This window comes from Barbus barbus (genome assembly GCF_936440315.1).
Source record: "Barbus barbus genome assembly, chromosome: 21".
Classification (NCBI taxonomy): domain Eukaryota; kingdom Metazoa; phylum Chordata; class Actinopteri; order Cypriniformes; family Cyprinidae; genus Barbus; species Barbus barbus.
Genome location: NC_136749.1, coordinates 15857393 through 15881247, shown reverse-complemented (window position 1 = coordinate 15881247; position 23855 = coordinate 15857393). Strand labels below are relative to the sequence as shown.

The window sequence follows — 23855 nt, the reverse complement described above, 5'->3', positions numbered from 1 at the left end:
TTATGTGAATTTACAGATAAATATGGTTATATGCAAGTTCATGAAATACTTTTATTTTGTTATTTCTCATCAGTTATTTTCATATTATTTGGAAATTCTACATTTAATATTACTCAACATTTGAAGTCATTTTCATTTCATCAGACCATTTTTTAAACATTTGTATTATTTAAAATGTATTTATTTATTTATTCGTTTATTTATTAATTCATTATTGACAGAGAAACTGGCTTAATAAATGAATGCCAGAGATCACTTTTCCTTTGATAGTACATGCGCGCACCACAAAATAACGTGACGGCTTAATGACCGAGTTTTTCAAAGTGGAGGCTGGCCTGACCGTAGTCTCTAATACCTGATGAGCATATATTATGCTAGATACAAGTGACGCATAAGTTTATTTGGATGAGGAATTAGATCCGTTTTGATATCACGGCGTAAGATAGCGTTGTCTCTAAGTATTTTTCGTAATATGACAGAACAAATATAAAACTAATAAATTCCGTTGTAACATTATATTAGTGCATCGTTGCATCTTTGTAATAAATACAAAAGAAACAACAGCAGGGTAAGTCTCGCAGGCTCCACCTTCTATCGCACGCATAAATTGTGTTTACAAACCTTCATTTCGGCAGAAGTTTCTCTCAAACGCAGAAGACAAGATCCTTCAAAATGAAAGGCTATATTCTCATCACAATCCTGGCGGTCACCTTTCTCCAAAGATCCACAGGTATATAACATTTTGCTTGTCTTCGCAAAACCATTATTTTTACCGCCTTTCACGGTTTCAACCTAGAAACAATGTACCAAACTCAATCTGTCAGTATATCTATAAAATACTAAATACCTAGAGATGTTACAATTTTACAAAGTTTTTATTATTTTTATTTTATTGTAGCCTATTATTTTTCACTTATTCTTGTATTGCTGACTGACGTTTAAACTAAAGCTTGGATACCTTTGTACAAACAAAATGTATCTAAAGGTTCAGAATTGCACATCTCAAAATTGAATTAGTTTGGACTACCAACAGTTTACATCTTCAGGGGGAATCAAGCGGATTTTTGCAGTCCGTTTGTGTAACATTACAGAGTTATAATATAACGAAATAATCCCCAGATTGCATTTGCGTCGTCACAGCCCAAAACATCATTACGCAAAAGATATGTTTAGTATCGAGTAAAGACTAGGAATTTGCCATCTCACCATGCACACAATATTGACCCATCCAGTTAGACAACATTTGAAGGAAATAGTTTTTGTTCAAAAGCTCGTTCAACAATGCCTGACAATAAGACTTGTTTTTTTAACATAGCACGTGAGACTTTAAGACGAAAATTACCTGTATTTCTGTATTTATACAATGCTTCACCTTAGTTTACTCCAGTGCACATCACATGGCATGTAAATTGCCCTCTCATGTTCCTGTTGCTGTCAAGGTTGGAGTGCAAACAAATGATACAGACCAGGAAGTTTAGAAAGAAGAATATTACATATAGTTACATAAATACATAAACTGATTTGTCAGACCAGAGTGACATTGAAACTGTTTCCATATTAAATACTAAACAAATCTGGATGCAATTGCATTATTCCATAAAACAAGCAAATTCGGTACTCTTTTGTTTTACTATTCTTACTATTCTTCTATATTGTTTTACTGTTCTTCAGCTTTTTTGGAGGTAAAAGGTCCAACTGATCAGATTCTGGAAGGACAAGATGTGACATTGGAGTGTTTGGATACAGAATCCGAGTTGAACGTGAGCACAGTGCACTTTGAGAGGTTCTCCAAGGTAAGGCCACTAACACACAACAGCAAGGAAATATCTGGTACACAATGTGCTTTGACGTGCATTTGTCTGTAAATGTCTGTAAATGTCAAGACAGCGCTTCCGTAGCCTGATGGCAAAAACTGAGACTTAGGCGGAGCTTCTTCCCCCAGGCCATCAGGCTCCTAAACTCTAACTCTGTGTCATAACATCACATGACTCCATGTAAATACCACTATATCAATAAGCTATTCAGAATTTTTCTCTACCTCATATTGCTGCTATTTACATACCCTGTACAACTGTTTTGCACATTCCTCTTTATTGCTCTTTATTACTATTTAAGTCAACAACATACTGACCTGCACATTTATATTTATATTTTATTTTATTTTATTATTTTATTTTTTCTACTTTTCTTTTTCTTAATATTGGTATTCTATATAATTGCACTGTCCTTGGAGCGGACCTGACTTACATTTCACTGCTGGTTATACTCGGTATAATTGTGTATGTGACGAATACAAATCTTGAATCTTGAGAAAACAGCAGATTGAAACTGAATGACACCTTGTTTCTTATGGGAAAGAAGGGTTTAGGTTATTGTTGCTGTCTGTGCACGTCCTCTGCAGTGCTGCAGGTCTGATTACTGTATAAACAGAAAGTGAGAGATCTACAATTACAACCCCATCTGTTACTCTCAAATATCCACACAACTGCTCTCATGATTTTGTAAACAGTCTTATAGGGAAATGGCAAATAAAGAACAATAACATTATTTTGAATTTTTTTGTCTGGAGATCAAGACTGCAACTTGTATTTAAACAGCAGGAGGCAGTGTGTGTCTTAGTGAGCTTCTGAGGGCTGTTATTCTGGGTTTAATTAGTATCTGGCAGTGAGGGGCCTTTGGAGGATTCACAGCATCTGCTGCTTCTGTCAGTGCAGAGTCTGTTTGTCACCTTTTCCAGCTATCTAAATGCGGTCGAGCAAAACAGGTTTTCCATACCAGCAATCACAAAGACAGATGCTTTGTTTTGCAATCTCTCATTAACCTGTGTTAGTGAGACCCAAGTGCCAGTGCCTTGAATAGTCTACTTCCTCCAAGTGAAACATACTTTATCAAATTTGGCAAGTCTCCCTTACACCAACAAGATGTTTTAACCCATAAAGCCTAAGCCATTATATTTGCTAACCAAATTTTGAAGGCCTCTGAATGATCAACTTGATCAAAAGTAATGGAAAAACCTGTTTTACTCATTCTACTACATTCCTTCTGTCATGTGAATGTCATTTGACTTTTTAAACAAGTAAAAGGCAATGTCACCCTTCTGGTCAGGCAAGTATCTTTTTGCTGTGAAATCATTTTTTTATTAAGATAATTTTTGGATAACCACTTACAGCTTGAAACAGCTTAGCCTTATATTATCATCCATACATATATTGTTTAGAAAAATATATTGAAATGTGACTGTAAAATATGATAAATCAGGCTTTTGAGCAACGTTTGTTTATATCTATAAATTGGCATTGCATTGTATTAAATGTTTAGCAATAACCACAATAAAAATATAGAGCATTGTTTATAAAACTAAGCACTTGAATATCATCTTACTAAAGCATATATATGGGAAATATAGGGTAAAAACTGATATTTATATGCATTTTATCCAAGTAGTGTGTTATACTGTTCATAGATCATATTGATTTACAAGCTCAGTTTTTACTTTTATATATAACTTTATACAACTTGATATAACTTTTGGCCGAATCAAATTTGATACGCAACAAAAAACAAATAGATTTAAAACTAGATAAAAACTAGATATCTATAAAAATAGATATTTTGAAGAATTTTGTCCAAAAAGGACAAAAAAGCATCACTAAATTAGTCAAAGTAAATCACTTGCTGTTAATTATTAAGTTGAAGTGAAATGAGCATCATATTCAAGCTACTGGAGTGAAATATTTATTATTTTTTTCTTCCCAACAGTACATGAAGTGGTGGTACCGGCTCGAGTCAGATCAGGAGTATTTCTACCGCCGGTGTTTTCTGTATGACGTGGATGTGAGAAGGGAGGATGGCAGACTGCTCCTCTTCATCCCCAGCATCCAGTCCTATTCTGAGGGTCCATACCGCTGCGTCACTGAGGACAGTTCTGCAGCAGACAACTCCTCCCAACCCCTCACCATCCCCATACATTGTGAGTAAGAAACATCAAGGGCAGCATGAAAAGTAGGCCTATTAACGATCTGCAATGCAAATCACCACTGATTGCTATATACATAAATTGATCCATATGTGTCTAGATTGTCCAGAAGCTTCAATCTTTCCATTGTGGACTGTGATGCAAGTTGCATCTGACATTTTGTTGCAAGGAAGTTTTATATTTGGGATTTAAAGATTAGAGGACAAAGAAAACTCTTTATCTCCCAAGATGACAAAATCAATATTGGTATTGATTGGGGGCTTTACAGTGGCCAGAGATGATTTGACGGTGGTGATTTATTGGAAAAACTAAGTGGAAAAAACAGATGGATCGATACAGAAATGTTCAGTATGAATAATCAGATGGAGACAAGATGATCCATGCTCGCATTGTATTATTACAGCGAACCTGGACTTAATATACTATAATCATTTATGATAATCCATCGGTGTCACCAAGAAGTTACACTTTAAAAGTTTGGCGGTTTTTAAATAGTTTTTAAAAAAGATTTTTAATGCTTTTCAAAGAAGTCTCTTATGCTCACCAATGCTGCATTTATTTATCTATTTTATTTATTTAGCAAACCCTAAATAAAGAGTAATACTGTGATTTATTATTACAATTTAAAATAACCTTTTCCTATTTTAATAGATTTTATTATATGTATTTAGTCATTACTCCAGTCTAGTGTCACATGATCCTTCAGAAATCATTCTAATATACTAATTTGGAAAGATTTTTCTATCATTATCAATGTTTAAAAAAAAACTGATACATTTTACTGACTGATGGTGTATATACATGTATATTTTATGAATACAGTATAATATAGTATATCTTATATAATATTAAATATTTACTGTACATATGTTATATTTTGAGCAATGAAAACTCCCCCCATAGAAATGAATTTCCATGCCCTACTTTCTTGTTTTTATGCTATGCAAATGTATCCTGGAGCAGAGCTGTTTTGACTAATCCGTTTTATCCTCAAATGTTCTCTCTTTTTCCTCTCACAGATATGCGGGAGGTGGCTGTGCACAGGGCTGGTTTGGGATACTTAACACGTTATTCCAACTCGGTGCAGGACCTCAAAGTACGCTTAGGAGATGATGTGGAGCTGGAATGTTCTACTTCAGCTTCTGAGGCACCTGAGTACTTCTGGGCTAAAGAGGTGACAGATTTAATATCGAATGCTCTTGCTGCTATTTTTGCTTCATTTTTCTTACAGTTTTTTTAAACATGATGCATTACTCTGTCTACTGCAAAACTGCTGTATTGGGATTGCAGTTGCCTGTTTTCATGCAAGTTTCTCAAACATTTGAGAGAAAGACCTGGAAGGCCAGCTTGCAGTTGAAGTGAAAATAAGCTTATTCACTCAGGTCCAGGGAAAAGGTTGTGAAAGTTGTCAGCTCATTTAGTCAGAACAGAACAGGAAATGTGCTAAACCTGGAACAGTGTATGGTCTAGTCCAGTCTAAACTCCTCTAATCAATTCTGATTCTTATATATAAAACTCATCAGGGGACAGTTACTTCTTAGTGGCTGGTTATTTAATGTAATGGTTAAAGTAGAAGTTTAAGTTTAAGCAGAATGTGAGAACGATAATCGTACAATCACTGATATAACTCACACATGTGATTCAAATCAAAGGAATAAGCCACATGAGTCTCCTAACAGATGTTTGCTAAAGAAAACATCTGCCACGTCTCAAGCATCTTCCACCTCAGTGGAGAATTTGCCAACATTTTATCTAGGAAGTCTAGAAATTTATTTCACCATGTGGCAACACGTGAAATATTTCATATTGAGGCACCAAAATTAATATATTTTAAGGAACAAAATCCTGACATGCAGTTTCAAAGTGACTAAAGTATATTTCTGTATTATGCAATATTGTTTTTGCCATTGCTATAGGCACAAAAATACTTTTTAATAATTATATTATAATATAATATAGGGTAATATAAGGCTGGTTAAACTATTCACTTGCTATGGACTGATGAGACAAATTGTTCATTTTGGACCTGTGAGTAACCGTGGATTTTACATGGAACATGACGTAAAAAGCGTGTGCATTCTCATTTCTCAGTTCAAAAAAATTCCCTCCAAATGTCATGGTGTGTGTGATCAATGACCATAGATTTTCATGAGATGGAAGTGCAGAATTACTCATTCCTGTTATTTGGATGTCTATTAGTCTGTCCTCCACCACACGTCATGAATGTGCAGTGTCATTCTCTGACAGTTCAAGTACATATTTTCACTTACTCAATTTGGTTTCAAATATGCACTTTGGATTTTTATGAACAATTTCTTATGAAGAGTAAACCAGAAAAGTCAGGTTCTCTTAAATGACAGAGCACGGTCTGACATATAGCATCTACCTGTTTACTGTGCTGTGTCTGCACTCCAGCAGAGGAAACATGAAGACATTTGGAGGCAACAGATTAGCTTAAACAATGGTACTTTGGCCAGAACTTTGGCTTGACTGGGAATCCTCTTAATTCACTTTCATTTAAATTGAAATGGACTTTGTTGGCAGACTGCAGAGGTTCCTTTAGTGCCAAAAGCATTTGTACGGTTATGATGTGCTCTGAGTGGATTTTGCACAGGCATTTGCTTCCTTGAATTGTACAGTGTTGTTTTGTTTTTGCTTTATTACTCTCTTATGCTCACTATAATTTTTTTATTGTAACTGGCACAGGGATTCGGAAACTTTTAGTAGATTTTGTTTTTTCTTTTCATTTCTGTTGTTCTGTATGTTTTTATTTAAAAAGGTATACAGAAGTGGGAATTCACCTTCTTGCATGCTTCCCTTCTTAAGAATTAAAAATTCTGGCATATCTTTCTTACGTCAGATGTCTCATGGAGTTCTTGCTTTGCTTTTCACTTCTCAATAACTTCTTCCCTGTCTGTTTTCTATCAAGGGCGAGGACTGGCTTTTGCCCTCCAATAAGCTGAAGTTGGAGAAGGTGAGTGAACAGGATGGAGGAAGATTCACCTGTTCGGCTCAGTCTCCTACTGTGCATTCCCTCATGAAGAAACGTACAATCAGCATCACTGTTCTACCAGGTCAGTACAGCAAAAATGGACCGTGTGCAGCTTAAAATAAAGAACTTGAGTTGATTTGTTTATATACAGCATGCATATAGGATTTATTTTTATTTTATTTTTTTGAACCAGGATGTTTATTTATGTTGTAAGCTTTACAATATATATTATTGCATCACCATATAAATGTTACATTCAAAGCTTTCCACATTTGTTAACAAATATTGATATGAAAAGAAAAACAAAAAACAAAACATAAAACTAGAATAAAAAATAAAATACAGCAGAACAGTAAACAGAGAACGAATCGGCAAACTATTGTCCTATACATCTTAAATCAAAAACCTCCACAGAGGAAAGAGTGAGGGTAATAATGATAGTAATAATACATCTCTATACCTTTATACACCAATACTGCCTTATAATGCGTATAGGATTTAAAAGTTTCATTTGATATTAATGGCACTAACGGCACTATTTATCCAATATTCATTTTAAATGATCTGAATACAACAGGAAGACATTTGGAGCCAATGGATTCGCTTAAACCTTAAACACTCCTCAAATGGACTTTACACTTAAGTTCTTTGGGCTCATATAGACCCCAAACTTTTACAGAGCGATTGTGTAACAAGGCGAACGAGACGGGCGATGTGTGGATCCATTTGCAAGCTTTATTATACAGAGACTTGGTCAAAACACAGGCAGGGTCAAAACACCAGCAAACATGCATGGCACAGACGAGAAACAAGAATAATCCAAACCAGGCGCGAGTCAGTCCACAGCGAACCAGAGGGCTTGACAAGAGGGGCAATCTAGAAACATGAGCAATAGTCCAAGTGAAGCACAAACAGAGTCCAAATGGCAAGACAACGATAGATCCAGGAAACAAAGGCCAGAAAATCAGAAACAGGTTCCGTATCGCAGCTAACACTAGGAGAGTGCTATACGCAGAACAATACTGGAACTAAACAGAGACACAGAATGGCTCGGTAAGGCAGCTAACACTAGATAAGTGCTATACGCAGAACAATACTGGAACTAAACAGAGACACAGAATGGCTCGGTAAGGCAGCTAACACTAGGAGAGTGCTATACGCAGAACAATACTGGAACTAAACAGAGACACAGAATGGCTCGGTAAGGCAGCTCACACTAGGAGAGTGCTATATGCAGAACAATACTGGAACTAAACAGAGACACAGAATGGCTCGGTAAGGCAGCTAACACTAGGAGAGTGCTATACGCAGAACAATACTGGAACTAAACAGAGACACAGAATGGCTCGGTAAGGCAGCTCACACTAGGAGAGTGCTATATGCAGAACAATACTCGGTGATCTGTAGAAGGAAGTCCATGGTTTATGTGTGTGATTGTGTGATAATTCTCAGGTGTGAGTGTGTGATTAGTGAAATGACTGCTGGGAAATGTAGTCTGGGGTAAATGTGAAACAGTCTGTGCAATGTGAGAGTCAATGTGATGGAGGAGTGACCTCTGGTGGCGAGCAAAAGTCCATGGACCCGATTCATGACAGATTGCATAAGGAAATATACTTTTTAATTAGATAAACTATATATCATTTTTTTATTTACTTCTCAACTATGCATTTATGCTGTGTTTTTGTGGATTTTTTAACCTATTTACTGCACGATTACTCAACTATGCCATAAATTGGCTTATGAAAAATGAATTATGAAAAAATCACTTAAATGATGACCTAAATTAAATATAAAAGGTTTCAAGATATTGGCCCATGTGTTATGGATAGATTATTGCCATCTGCAGGTTAGAGGAAAAACTTTAGGAATTACAGTTAAAGAAAGAAATTGCTCAACAAATGTTTCAACTTATTCTCTTTATGATATATATTTTGTGAATATATATTTAAACATTCTAAAATATTTAAAAAATCAATATTTTTGTCATAGGTTAGAATTTGTTGTCTTTTGAATAGTCTGCTTTTGCAAATTATGTTTTTATGCAGAAATTTCTCTCTCTCTCTGTCTGTGTGTGTTAAAAAATATTAAAATATGCCCTGGACACCTATGTGTGTGTGCGCGTGTATGAGTGAACATGCATGTTCCGTGTTGCATTTGTGCTCTAGTACCAGTCTTCACCAGATTTGTATATGCCAATTTCTATAAAAATGCACTCTATTGCAGTCACAAACGTGTGTGTGTTTGTGTGTGTGCGCATGAGATAGAATGTTCGTTCTAATTTGCATTTGTGCTCTAGATCCAGGCCTTTATTACATTATTTCATTTCATTTTCACTTTATAAAATTGTAAAACATTTCAGATTTATACTGGGTTTGCTATTATACTGGGGGGGTCAATCTGACCCCAAGGACCTTAAACGGTATTTTTTTTTTACACACCTTTAGAACAACCAAATCAAGCCCAGATTTTTTGTGCATGTTTAGATAGATTATTTAGGAAACGTTACAGAGTCGCATGCCCCTGAGATGAAGTGAACACTTTTAAAAAATAAAAGGAAAGGTCCATTGGGGTTAGATAGACCCCAAGGAGTGATTAAGAGTTAAACAGTGGTGCTTTGGGCATATGTAAGCCTGTGGAAGACAGTAATATTGACCTTGGGACCCCACTGACCTCATTTAACTTCCATAATATGACATATTCCTTAATGAGACAGGATAGCCACTTTTCATTAAGTCAGGATGATAATATCTGAATGCCATTCTGTTAGAACTGAGCATTATAGCTTTAAAAAATTACTTTTTTTTACATTTTATTGGTAGGGCACTTTTCACAATCCATGTTGTTTTAAAGAAGCTTTACAGATAATTGTGCCTAACTGTGCCCTAATGTCTTACGATAACTCAATACTTTTCTGCATTTTGACACTAGAGCTATTTATTAATTTGTTCTGAAATAAGAGATTTTTTTAAGTCAGAAGAAACAAAATTTATACCAGCCACTGTTAAGTATATTCAAAGTGTAAAAATTCAAGCCATGGAATCAAATTGATGTCAGCAGAAAATGAGTCATTTCAGAGAAAGAGCAAGTTACTACATTTTGATTTGATTCGAAGACTATGAGGTTAGCAATTATTTTATTTGGACTAACGTGAAGTGATAAATCACAGTAAGAACTTGATGTAAATAAGGTTGAATTTGATTAATGCTGATCATTATCTGCCCAAGATTGAGAAAATAATACCAAAGTGTTGATCAAGTTAAAGTGGTTTAATAAGGTTTTATTTGATTTTTTGTGTTTGTAAACTTTTAAAGTCAGTTTGACATATAATGATTGTCTCTGTCTTATAGACGATGCAGCATGGTATGAGACAACCACCGGTCTCATTGTTCTCATAGCTGGAGCAGGATTGGTCCTTCTGGTGGTTGGGATATCCATGACCACTTACCTCTGCCGTCGAGACAGACAGAGGAAGAGCAAGGGACCCATGTAAGTACTTCAAACCACCCTAGTCATGTTGTCTAGAAATTATTTACAGTATGTGGGTGTTTGACCTGCAGCCCTCTTCCATCATGTGGAGTGGCGTCTGTGTATTACTGTAAGCATCAGTAGATGCTGATGGCCACTTCTCTCCCCCTGCATCTTCTCACCCCCTCAAAGCTGTCCAGGCAGGCTAGTCTATGTGCAAATAACTCTCACTAACCACGTTCTCTCTCAGGCCCAAATCTTTTCTTATTCTGCCTGATAAACACTCACTCTGTTGTATTTCCTTCTCTCGTCCTTTCAGTGATGACCGCTCCCAGAAGAAACCCATCTACAGAGCCAGCGTGGAGTCCCTGCCCTCCACCGCTTCTGACAAGCAGCCGCTGGTGTAAAGAGCGAGATTGATGGAGGACTGGAGAGGAGAGGAGAGAAAAGAAGACGAGAAAAAAGATGGGTGGGAAAAAAGGGAGTATTGGGTATTCACAGTGGAAGAGAGTTAATGAGAGTTTTGCTCATGGATTTTGTTATGCTCTAAGGTCTTCAATTCAGATATATAATTAGGAGACTGGCTATGCAGGGAATCGAAAAAGTATACAAAGACGGGACAAATTATGGTTTTACTGTGTATCCTTTCCAGTGTGGATGGCAGCAGTGCTCTTCAACAAAAGGTGTGCAATTTTCTCTGTATTGATTCAACAACCCTGCAAAATTGAGAAATGCTCAAAAGATGTTTTTGTGAGGTGACATTGAACGCTTCTTTCTTCCCACGAGCCTTGGGTTGGCTTATTTCTTCAAACTTATTAACATTTCTTTTTAGGAAAACTACCATCTGCAAGCTGTACGATCATTTAGTCAGATGTAGAAATTTTCGGGGTATTGCTTATATAGGGGTATATAATGTTCTGTTTCAATTGAAAGGACAGTAGATAATATCCAAACTAATGCTGAACCAATTACTCTAGAAGCACTTTGAAACTGTTGCACTTTTTAAGTTTGATTTTTCTGTATCTTTGAATTTAAAGCTATTAAAATAATTTTACAACATAATCACCCTCCAGTGTTGTTACTGATCTAATTAAGATAGACATTCATGTATGCCCAACTTTGAAGAAATCTCAAGAGAGTTCATCTCTATGTAAATGGCATTCAATGTTTATAAAAAGCTCTTCCCATTTCAGACTTCTGAGGTAGCCTATTAAAACATACCTGTAATTTCTTAGTCAAGAGTTCTGATACATAACACACATCCCTGATTAGCTAGTTGACTTATTGACCTTTACAAAATACAATTAAACAATATACAATAAACATGAGCATGACTGCTTTTGTCCCGAGTGGACTATCATGTGATTTGCATATTGTTCTTATAGCCTACAACAGCTCAACAAACAAGAAGTTCGTATTGAGTAACTTATTGCCAACTACTTTGTCTATTTTCCAAAAATCAATACCTGAATGAACCACTGATGAGCGAATCGTTCTAATGAATGATTCAGTGACTCACTTATACTCATATATAGTGCACTATTTGAGGGGATAGCCATATTTGGAGGTGTCAGAAACCTTGGTAGACATTATCAAGTACACTTATTCATGTGCAATGTAGGAACCAGTGACTGAGGCTATGGGTGCATGGTGGGGCAATTTTTGATACAGCATTTTTTAACGAATCAGTGTTTTTGAATGAATAGTTTCAGTGATTGGAATGTCACTTGACAATCAAATTCAAGGTCAGCAATCATTAATACTGCCATAGCACTGCGCATACTGTATGAAATAATACTACTTTTTATTCTGAACCTGTATTTCACCTTGGTTTCTAAATGGGTGGTAACTATGTTTCTGTCCAATCTAATAATAAAGGTAAGAACTAGAAATGTGTCAGGAAACTCTTTGAGTACAAAAGAAAAGGAGAACAAATCCATACCTAAAAAGGCCTCGAGGCAGTCCAGAGGTATTTTTTCAGAATGTGAGATATCTCATCTTTACATGCTGCCACAAGCTTAACTTGGTTTGACATTTTCACAAACAACATGAGCTAGAATTGCCTGCACTATATTCAGTCACCACATAACCACAACTGTTTCTTAATTTTACCCTCCAATGCTTTAACCTTAGCAGTTAATCACTGTAAACACTATCATAGCTACTCATTTCATTTCTTCTGTCTGCTATATTAGTGTTTCATTGTGTGTGGTTTTATTACCAGTGTACAGCTGACCAGAGGCCTCCATTAATAACTGTGTTTTGCGTGCCTTAACAATGACAGTTCATTAATGAAGGTACATGCCATGGAATATAACAATATTATTACACAAATTATTCAATATCTCTCTTCCTCTCCAATGCTTATTCATAAAGTCCTTGAACAAGAGGATATATTAGCATGGTGAGTTCTTTGGAGTACAAACATTTGAAATGGCTACGGACCTAAAAGAAAAATCTGTTTTAAATTTTGCTTTCTCTTGGGGCTCTTCAAAGTATATGGCCTGCAGCAGGAAAAGCTCCAAAGGGTCACGCATTTCACATTTACATAACCTAGAATCTAGATAATGGACTTTCATAAAAGAGAGGTCTGAATAATAAAAGCTCTAAATGTCCACTGTTCTCATGGAGTTTTTCAGAGCTGTAGTACAAACCCTACACCTCTAAAAAACATTTCCCCCACCATTGTTTACTCAGAAATTATCCCAAACAAGGACATCAAAAACTGCTAATTTACTGCATAAATGTTTTAGTTCAAAACGCCATGAGTTGCAATTTAGAATTATAAATACTGACTTAATATTTATAAATAAATATTAAAATCATTTTTCACATCTTAAGGTTCTCACCTACTAAGGTGCTTGTGGTCATGGTTATTTTCTCATTTAAATGGCTTGCTGTTTCCTTTGTATACATGTTTCCGTTTTCAAATTGTTTATGCTCTGACCAAAGAAGTCCAAAAGGTTTAATGTGTGCTGGCCAATTATAAACTATTCTGGCAACCATGCGGCGCTACACGTGGAAAGAATGAAAGCAAACAAATGTTTTGGATCCTGCACAGGGACGCTCTGTTGATTTCTAACTTGGCTGTGACCATAATCTTTTAGAAGTGTTTCTTACAATTGACTATAATTGGACAAAGGAGCAAAATCTATAATAGGAACAGCAAAAACAAAGCATAATTTGATGCAGCCAGTAGGCCTATTGTTTTATTTTTCAGTTTGCTGCTATTTCATAATTTAACATCTGAGACTTCTTCTACCAGAAATATGTGGTCATGTTAAAATTTATGTAATTTGTATCTGACTCAAACCTTGTATTTCAGATAATATAATGAAGGTCAGTTGTCACAAAGATTAGTCTAGCAGTGGGTTAGCATGTTGGTTTCAAACTTAGCTCAAAAACCTCTTAAATATTTTTTGTCAATTACGTCTCCCAAATCAAAATTCTTTTTTTTTTTTCAGGCAAGTTTGACTAATGAAGGTAGATTTGAACCAAAAAGATGAATTAAGTTGTCAAGACAAAAGCATTTTTCATAAACAGGTTAAGGCATGTTTTACAATATTATTTTTTAATTGTTTTGTGCTTAATACTTGCTACTATTCAATGTGACGACTTAGGCTACCCTGTTTTTTTCGTTCCTAAAAAGGTCAACGTGTGTTTTTTGGACTTATAAGTGTGTTCAAACGTTTTATGTTTTCAAGATTTTACAGTAGGTAATATTAAGACATTAGAAATATTTACTTGACTAAAACCGTGACCACTAGCTCCAGTCTCCTCTATTTGACTGACACATACGAAACTACCATGCTCAAACCTCTGTTGAAAATCTCATTGTTATTCTCCAAATCATCACACGATGTCGCTAAATACAAGCCATAAACTCAACTGTGAATTGACTATGAATTGTTTTAGGTTTTAATTACGCCAGTGAAGTGAGTTTGCTCGGGCTGGTTTCGTGCCAGCTTGGTTGCTAATGATCGCCGTATGTCACACAGTTGAATTGCATTAAAATGCCTTGTTCTGAATTGGTCCAGTCAGTGAATCTGTCATTAATCTCTGCGGATTCCACATACAAATTAGAGATTTATTAAAAAGCGCAGTCTTCCAGTAAATTCGGATTATTTATATTCCGCGCTCAAAACTTTATTGATCGCCACTGTAATTCATCGCGTTATAGAGCGGTTCATTTGGAGGCTAGGACTCGTTCCAATAGCTGTTCTAGAGCTATGAATTCGGTGTCTAGCACATTGTCTTTTTTGATAAAAACAAACGGGTATTTGTCTTATAATATCATACTCTTTACCCCGCCCATGATTGGGTGTGCGCCGGTCATTGTCAAATCCGATTGGTTGTGGCTGAGCCCAAGAAAAACCGGCCCTACTACATTTCCACCTTTCATTCAGAGTAGTGTATCAGATTGAGTGTGCGTGTGTGAGTACTAGTATGTAATACACAACAATTCCAGCTAACACTGGAGTTGAGAAAAGACATAACTCGTAGGTGAGAGCCTGCGCGCTCATGTTATTCTAATTCCTATCAGAGGAGGAGGAATTAACAGAGAGATCGGAATAACACACACGATGGCATTTTCTTCTTTTTGGAAGTATTGCGCTCCCCTTTCTCTCCTACTGCTCCTGTCCTATTCGCAGACAGGTAAGACAATATTTATTCAGTCCACAAACACTTCGGAAGTTAACTTGCCATGAACGCGAACAGATGTTTCAATAGCCTATTGAACTGTTCACTAATGTTGCCATCGCGAGATGTAGCCTATAGAATAGCCATCTATATGTAAACACATCGGCATCGCCTACAACATGATGGGTTCAGCACATCGGCAGCATTAAATGTGCAAGAAATAACGTTAGCCTTTGTTTTAAACATTTATACGAAAGTTAAATTAATTTTGTTTTCCTCAAAGTTCTTTCTGTTCCGGGTTTCACGCTTTCTGCTATAATAGGTGTACTTCAGGCTAATTATCTTTTATTTTGGTCAGTAATTTGCCTCACTCACCTGCACCTCTGCTGACTCCGTTTGCTCTAGTAATAAAGGGAGTTCGCTCAATAACTGCTTGAACAGTAGCCTACACATAAATGCTTGCTAATTAATTTTCAGATAGGCTATAGCTGCGCTTAGGTGCATTCACAGCGTGCTTTGTTGTCGCTCGCATCATTGTTCTATGCACAGTGTTTTTTATTTGTTTATGCGTAATGTTCATTCATTTACCGATGTCCTTTGCGATCTCGATACGTAGCCTACGTATATGGCCATTGCGACAGTCAGTACAAGAGCGCGGGTACCATGAAATCATGTCATCGTGGATTGCGCTGTTCGGAGGTCCCGCTCTGAGCTCCTCTGCGCAGGGGTTACTGTCCCATATCAGTCTCAAATACAAGACTGTCAGAGCAAATCCCAACACGGGCCGCGTATTTCATGCTTGCCATGGCATGATAAGTGCATCTGCCGTTGTCTTGGGATTTGGATTACAAAAGCATCTTGAAGATATAGCTGGCCGTTGAATTCTTCTCTTCAAGCTGTGCCATCTGTTTGTAAGATGATTCAAATGAATAATTATTAAGCAAGAGCGAAAATAGCCAGGGACAAAAAGAAAATGCAGTTACACTTTTTTTTCTTTTAGGTGTCTTTAACTCGTGCCTATGTCTGAAACGCATCCGTTCTGATGGGAAGTCCATCATCAACCAATTTATAACTTATATTGCAGACCAGAAAAATGTCAGTTAGTTTGTGGGCAACATATTAAAAAACAAACCCAAATCAGGCAGTGTAGCGCGTCACCAAGGTCTGGAGTAGGCCTAGTGAGTGGAATGACCAATACTGTATTTCTCATTCTTACTATAACAGCATTAAAGATAGAATCACTCTACCTGAGATCCACTCCGGGTTTTCCTTTTCCATCTGCCCTACTCAATAGAGAGAGAAACCCACTTCTAGAGAAAACAAAACGCTTTGACTTTTAAAAATATACATTTTCATAGAAATTGCAATAAGCAGTGTAATGAACAGAATATGTAAATTTTAATACAGTCTAGGTGTGTACATGCTAAAGGCATAATGGGGCCAAAAAAGCTAAATGATAGTACATCAATTCAGTTCCTCACTTCATGTTTTGAATTTTATGGTAACAGTATTAACATATTTATCTGTTTGAGATTCTAAAAGCGTTCCTTTGTTGAATTCAGGAGCTATTTGTGGTCCAAGCTACTGGCAGGTTTGTGTGTGCGGTTGTTTGTTTTATACTGTCTAATAATCAGTGAGCAACTGATGTTTTTTATTTTTCTGTAGCTACACATTGCTATTATTGCTGTAGTTGTGGCCACATTTGGATATGACAAAATGAGTAGAATTGTATTTTAGTGGGTATAGGCTTTGGAATTATATATGTATGTACTCATTGCTCAAATGGCAGGGTGTCGCTTCATTTGGATCTTGGAGGTCAAGAGGGAGCCATGGAGATGACTGTCATTAATCTCTCCAGTGACATGAGGAAAAGAATAGAGAAAAGGGAGGGTTGGGAAGGGAGAGAAGGATGGAGACAACTGATTATCACACCCCTTCATCATTTAATTCAATAGAGAATTTTTACACTTGACTGCATATCTTGTTTCCAGAAAGAAACATGGAAAAGTTCATTTTTTAGAGCTGTAGCAAGAGGAGAAGATGGAGAGAGAACGAGGAGGAAAAAGAAGGAACGTGTGTGAGATGAAATGATCTTTCTACCTACTGAAGCAGAAGGAAAAAGAGAGAAATAGACAATGAAGAGGAGGTAAAGATGTAAACGGGGTGGAAAAGTAGAAGACTGCCAGGGAAACAGATGGAGTGACAGGGATAATGGGAGGAAGAGACTTGAACCTTTAAGAAACCACTCTATCATAGACTGAGAGAGCTGGGGAAAAGAAAGATATTGTGTGGAGGTGTGTGTAAAACTGCCCCTTCCCCCAGCACAACAAATACAGAATGTACTAGGCTCAGTGGCTGTGTGTGTCCCTTGGGCACAGGCCTGCCGACTCATGTTGTGTTCCCCATCTGAGCCCCTCTTTCTCTTTTTGCCTCTCTCTCATCGTCTTTCTCTCAATCTCTCTCCCTCTGCATGCCCTTTTTTGCAGTGCTGTATGACTGACACACACAGTTAACGGCCACAACTGCGCCAGCTGCATTCTGCATGCTGCATTCTTTGCCCGTCCTCTCTCATCACTGGCCCTGCACAGTTAATCATCTCTATTTGTTTATTCGATGGCAAGCAATATGAGAGTCATTCGTTTGAATCTGTTTTCATCATTTTTTGGGACTCTGTCAATGTTGCTTCTGCTGCAGGGCCAAATTGCCTCCTAATTGGAAAAAAGTATAAAAATAGCTGCACAGTTTAAGAGAATTTGTATGGATTTTCTTTTTTCTTTGAGTAAAATGCAATTACATATTGTAGTTATAAAAGTTGCCTTATTATACAGTTTGACATGACTAGTCATGTGGATAAAGGTTGAAAAACAGCCATTGTTTTAATATATTAGGGCTCCATGCTGCGACTAAAATGGTTTCAGATGCAACAAATAATAAAAATTGATGACAACAATGTAAAATCTAATTGCCATTGGCATCATTTGGGAAAACTTTGTGCGTCTATATGTGGTTTTGGCAGTTATTCTCAGTGTTTCCCTCATGCACCAACAAACAGTACGAGTCGTGATGTCTGATTCATGAACAAACTACTCTTTTGAACTGGTTCTTTTTAATGAGTCAGTCAAAAAGATTCACTAAAACTAGCTTGTGAGTTAGTGGTTTGAATCAGACTCACTCAGTGAATCGTAAATGAGTGATGCAACAACCAACAGCATGAGTCGAGATGTCCGATTCATGACCAAATGACTCTTATGAAGCGGTTATTTTTATTGAGTGAGTCAAAAAGATTCACTAAAACTAGCTTGTGAGTTAGTGGTTTGAATCAGACTCACTCAGTGAATCGTAAATGAGTGATGCAACAACCAACACCATGAGTCGAGATGTCCGATTCATGACCAAATGACTCTTATGAAGCGGTTATTTTTATTGAGTGAGTCAAAAAGATTCACAAAACTAGCTTGTGAGTGAATCGTGAGTGAGTACTGCAACAACGAACAACATTACTGCTCTTCCTGCGCTAAACTGAGATTCATTTTTTCAGATATGTCCGATTTGACATGAACAAGAACGATAATTTGTGATTTAAATTAGATATTTGTTGTGATAAATGTTATTAATGTTAAAAGATTCCACTGTTTCACAAAATATATTATTGGTCTTTGTTTGCCACAGTGAGGTCCAATTGTAATGTTGAACTGACTGTAAGGGTAACTTTGTTTGGGAGTAAAACTGTAAAGTGGGTGACATCCTAAAACCATAATAAACACAATATTTGACTTTTTTCAAACAGGCATCAATATTTTTACAAAACAGTGTGATATTTATTTAGTCAGGATAAAATGGGAACTACACCACTTCTGAAAAACAGTCTTTATCGGGCAATTTGTAAACTAAAAAAGACATTTGACTCCTACATATTTCATTTCACAAACTCCCTAGCCATTTTTTAGTCTGGAGCCCAGTATATATAGGACATGCAAATCAAATACATCTTTTGTTTTGCACGTTTGATTTCCTAGTCTTATTCAGATGCAAAATTGGTGCATTTTGTAGGGTAGGCGCTATAGGATTAGCGCATGTAGGACAGAAATGGGTATTTTCACTTGACACTTTATTCTGTAATGCCATGAGGAAGCCTTTATCTTAAGCCAAGGTTTATCCTTTGATTCCAGTGTATGGTTGTGTAATTCCCCCCAGTAAAATAAAAATGTTGACAATTAATTACAGTGGAAGCCCTCCTACCAGTATGTTAAAAACAGACATGTAGTAAAGCCTTCAGGTACTCGCTTCCTATTTTTACTCTCATTTCATCAACACTAAACCCAGGCTCAGAATAGACAAATAAAGGCAACCTATAGAGGGAGAGCTACCTGGCTTTCTCTTATCACTGTAATAGATGACACATTTTATAGCCCTATATAAACAGATGTTGCTTTAGGAATCATATTGTTACTCCGCAACACAGAGTAAGAGTCATATGTGTGCTAAAACTTGTGAACACCTTTAATTTGAGCATGAGGAGATAAACAGGGAGGAACAGACCTATTTCAAATCGTTTCAAGGAAGGGCTGGATTCATCGTTGTGTTTTATGGTGCCGTTACAAGGGCTGGGTTTGTCACAGGTGGCGTGTCTCGGTAACTGTATTTCACCGTAATTATCTTCAATCTGATTCAACTGATTAGACACTCCTTTCATTTTCTTGTTCGCTCTCATCGCCTGCCTGCCTGCGGTCATTCATATTAGACGCAATATTTTAGGTCTCATTTCAGAGCTGAAGAGATGGTTATTGGAAGACTGTGCGACTTTTAAATGACAGAAATGATGAATAAGACGCTTGTGGTCAAGTTGACTACAAACGTTATTGAGCAAGGCCAGCACACCGCTCTTATGAAAACAAAACTCTTCCATCTCTCCCAGAAGTCTTGACTATTATTCTAATGAAACACACTCAGAAAGGTGCGCCAATTAAACAGGCTTATATCACACTCGTTTCTGTGGCTTGCTTTGATTGAATCCAAGCATATTTATTGTGGGAATTTAAGTGCTTGCTCTCTGATAAGTATGTGAATTATTGAAATGTGTCTGTTCGTACTGGACCCGATTCTGTCTGTGTCACTTGTGAGAAGGCAGAACCTCGCCAGACACAAGATGTCAATAATTCAGACTTGGTTTGTGAAGTGCAGCCTGATTCAGATCTAATTTTTCTTCCTCTTGTCCTGTGAGATGTCTGAGTGGCAGATTTGCTGTCTGGTGTCTGACTATGTCTTTCTCAGCATGGAGAATAAGACTTCAGAATAGTAATGCATTGTTTCAGCACTGAGGATAAGCTTGCAGAATAGCAATGCATTATTTCTCAGTGTCTTTATTTCACAGCTTGAGAATGAGATAGAAATTTAGCAATCTGAATTTTTTTTTCTCCCCTTCTAACAAGTGCTAAGATAAATGGTAGTTTAATGGTATTTTGGGTCACAGTAACTTAGGGGTCTCAAGTCTTTAAAACTAGAATTAGAATTCAGTCAGTGAACGCGTGCAGTGAAGAAAAAAACTCATCTGAACGCCTCTGATTGGTCAGTGCATTTATTAGCTTAACAGACTTGTGCATGATTGGTTATGAAGCGCAACACTGTAAAAACGCTTTAAAAAATGAAAAAATGAAAATTCTATCATCATTTACTCACCCTTAAGTAGTTCCAAACCTGTATGAATTTCTTTCTTTTTTCTGCCGAACACAAAAGGAAGATATTTTGAAGAAAGTTTATAACCAGGCTGTTTTGGGGCACCATTGACTTCCATAGTAGGAAAAAAATACTATGGAAGTCAATGGTGCACCAGAACTGCTCTGTTTCCCACATTCTTCAGAATACCTTCCTTTGCGTTCAGCAGAACAAAGACATTCTTACAGGTTTGGAACTACTTGAGGGTGAGTAAATGACAGAATTTTCATTTTTGGGTGAACTACAGTATCCCAAATGCTGCAGTCAACACTTTTCATTTTCATTTTCAATTTATTCGCGATAGCCGTAATGAATTTAGTTTAACTGTGCTGCAGCATTTGTGTCCGTGTGTTGCTATAGTTTCTACAAGCAGATGCGGGGGATATGCAGATATTATGTCACTGATAGGCGACAATGACCAATGACAATTTTACACACATTTCTGTTAAACCTAAAACACAACCCAATGAAGTGCAAAATTCAAAATACAGGTAAAAAAAAAATGTAAGCAATCAATATGAAAAAAAAAAAATTTTCAGATAATATTTTAAATACCTATGACTAGTTGATTTTAAATATATGTACTTTTATTCAACTCTCACTTTGACAATATCACAAAATCATGAGCCAAAACCTTTCAGTTTTGCTCTCCTACCATGAAAATTACCTTTGAAATTTTATCTTGGAGAGAGACTTTTGAGAAACAGAGCTGCTAATGTGAAAATGAAAATGAAAGAAACTGTGAGACATGAAAAGAAAGGTGGAGAGGAGAGTGAGCCAGACTTAAGTGGATGTTGTGGTTGATTGCCACAGAGGTGAACATTCTTCAGTATAGGGGACAGAGTTGCCATGACTTTGCAAACTCTGCCCTGTGCTTGTTTAACAGCCCCCTAACCTCTGTCTTTTCTCTCGTTCCTACTTTCATTTCTTTGCCTCATTCCACCAGTTTCCAAGGCTCCCGCAGCGTCTCTGTTCCCTGCCCACATGAGGTAAAGGTCCCAGGCTTTTGCAGTAATTACAGGAGTTTGAGTGACACTAAAGCCCTCACTAGGTTTGATTGGATGAAGGGCCCATTAGAACTAAAACGGGCCCCTGCTCCAGATGGAGTGTGTGTGAAAGGCTTCGTAGCTTCTTGAGAGGAAGACTAATGCCGCCTGCACCGATTACATTATGTGGAGAGCGTGGAGGTGATAATGAGGCTGTGGATGAGCGCAGAGGCCTGGAGGGAGCAGCCCTTACTCGGGACAGGTGTGTGTGAGAAGAGTCAAATCTGACCTCAGCACATCCTCATGCAGGCAGAGAGAGATTGAAAAAGAAGAAGAGGGTAGTGGATGAGAGGGATTTTTCACTTATTTTCCTATAAATATTGAAAGCCAAAGTGTGCATTTTAAATCTTTCAAAACCATCCCTAATCCCAGTTTAATATGCAGAGAGAACTTTATACAAGCCAAAAATCTATAAACGCTGTAGCTCTGTGGAAAAATGTCCAAATATTACTCTGTTGGTTTAAGCATTCTGACCAGCTCTACATAGCAACAATGGCCAGCTAATGGTGAGAGTCTGTTTGCCAATGGTAGACACAAGGGCTGCATTTGAAATTGCACATTTTCTTACTAAATAAAGTAGGTGAAAAACAGTATGTGACAAAAAAAGGTGTTCAAATTTACAGTACTCATAAAAGAGTAGGCAAAAAGTATCCTGGTGGCCTACTACTCCTGGCGAGATTCTGAAACATCCATGCATACGAGGGACATTTTACTATCCCATGAGGCCACAGGAGAGGATTTGTGTATGACAGTGTTGTGACACAACTGACGCTGGTAGGTCACATGATAATGACAACATGGTGAATGGTGACACAAATTCATACAATATATAACATACATTTTAGCAGTCGCCAAGTAATTACTTATTCAAAATAAGTACCTACTCAAGAGTGTGCGATTTTGGACGCAGCCCAGGAACGCAGTCAGTTTTTATACAGAATAAATCTGCACTCTGAAAATATTTTATTAAAATTCTTTTGAAAGTGTAGTACCAACCGGAGTCATAAAAACAGATTTTCTATTTTTTTTTTTAAATCGATAAGAACAGTAAGAGGTAGGGCAGGAAATCCTGTGTGGAAGGTGGAGAAAAATGATTAGTTGGGTGTTTCTTCAACTTTGAGCACTTTTATGTCCCGGGGTTGATTGTTAAAACAACAGATAAGTTTTTTCTTTTTTGTTATATGAAGGCCAACTGCCTTGGAAACATTTCACTATCCCTTCATTTATTTTCACTGCATTTCATGTCAGGAAGACGCACTCTTTCAATGTTAAAGTATACAATTCCTTTATAAAATATAAATGATTACACATTCCTGATGATCTTAAAGATTTACTTTAATTTGGGGACAGCAGTGTCAGTGAAGAGCTTGATATGAAATATACAAGATATCACTTGAGAAGAATATTTTTTATTGTATATCATTTCCATTCAAGCTGTAATTATAGTTTATTTTTTTAAGATACATACCATAAGATGTTAGCTAAGACACTTGAGTTATTTCCACAATTTTCATTTCCTTCACATAATCATTTGAGATGAGTGGAAATGACATTGTGGTTGGACTTTCCATGACCTTCAGAAAAAAATGACAAAAATTCTTCTATGTCCACTATTGAACACTGTTAGTAGAAAAACTAAAACTAGTGAGTGTGAAAAGTTTATTTAAGAGAGGATTTAAGTGTATGTGCCCATGGTTGAAGAAATACCCAGTTACCATGGTACATATTTGAGGGAGGAGGGAAAAAGGCAGGAAGAAAAGGCTGAAGGTTTAAAGGAGAACAGCGTGAAGGTCTCAGCACCTACACTGCACAGTTCAATGGTCTGTGAAACAGTGGAGAATGGGAAGTTAAAGAGGCTAGTGTGCGCGCTACTAGACTTGACTGAGGAGACTGGAGAGCAAGAGATGGAGGGAAGAATAACAAACAACTGAGGTAGTCGAAGAATCACTGGGAAGAAAGAGCAACACATTATAGTGGAGGTTAAAAGATCCTGCATCCAGTGGGAACATTAAAGAAAGAGAGA

At 36.9% G+C, this 23855-nt stretch overlaps 2 protein-coding genes across 3 annotated transcripts in view; both read left to right on the top strand.

Annotated features, from left to right (window-relative positions):
• The first annotated feature begins 386 nt into the window (after positions 1-386).
• LOC306887662 (vascular endothelial growth factor receptor 3-like) lies at positions 387-11495 on the top strand. Its single transcript, XM_079445596.1, has 7 exons — positions 387-730; positions 1672-1793; positions 3760-3970; positions 4996-5150; positions 6906-7050; positions 10316-10454; positions 10753-11495. The coding sequence occupies exons 1-7, from the start codon at positions 673-675 to the stop codon at positions 10838-10840; spliced, it is 918 nt and encodes a 305-aa protein (XP_079301722.1). The 5' UTR covers positions 387-672; the 3' UTR covers positions 10841-11495.
• Positions 11496-14833: 3338 nt separating this feature from the next.
• The window catches only part of cadm4 (cell adhesion molecule 4), a 132771-nt gene continuing 123749 nt past the window's right edge, over positions 14834-23855 (top strand). For both annotated transcript variants that reach the window (XM_079445380.1, XM_079445379.1), the window contains exon 1: positions 14834-15089. In XM_079445380.1, the coding sequence (XP_079301506.1) occupies positions 15017-15089 (73 nt within the window). In that variant the 5' untranslated portion in view covers positions 14834-15016. The remainder of the gene's footprint in view (positions 15090-23855) is intronic.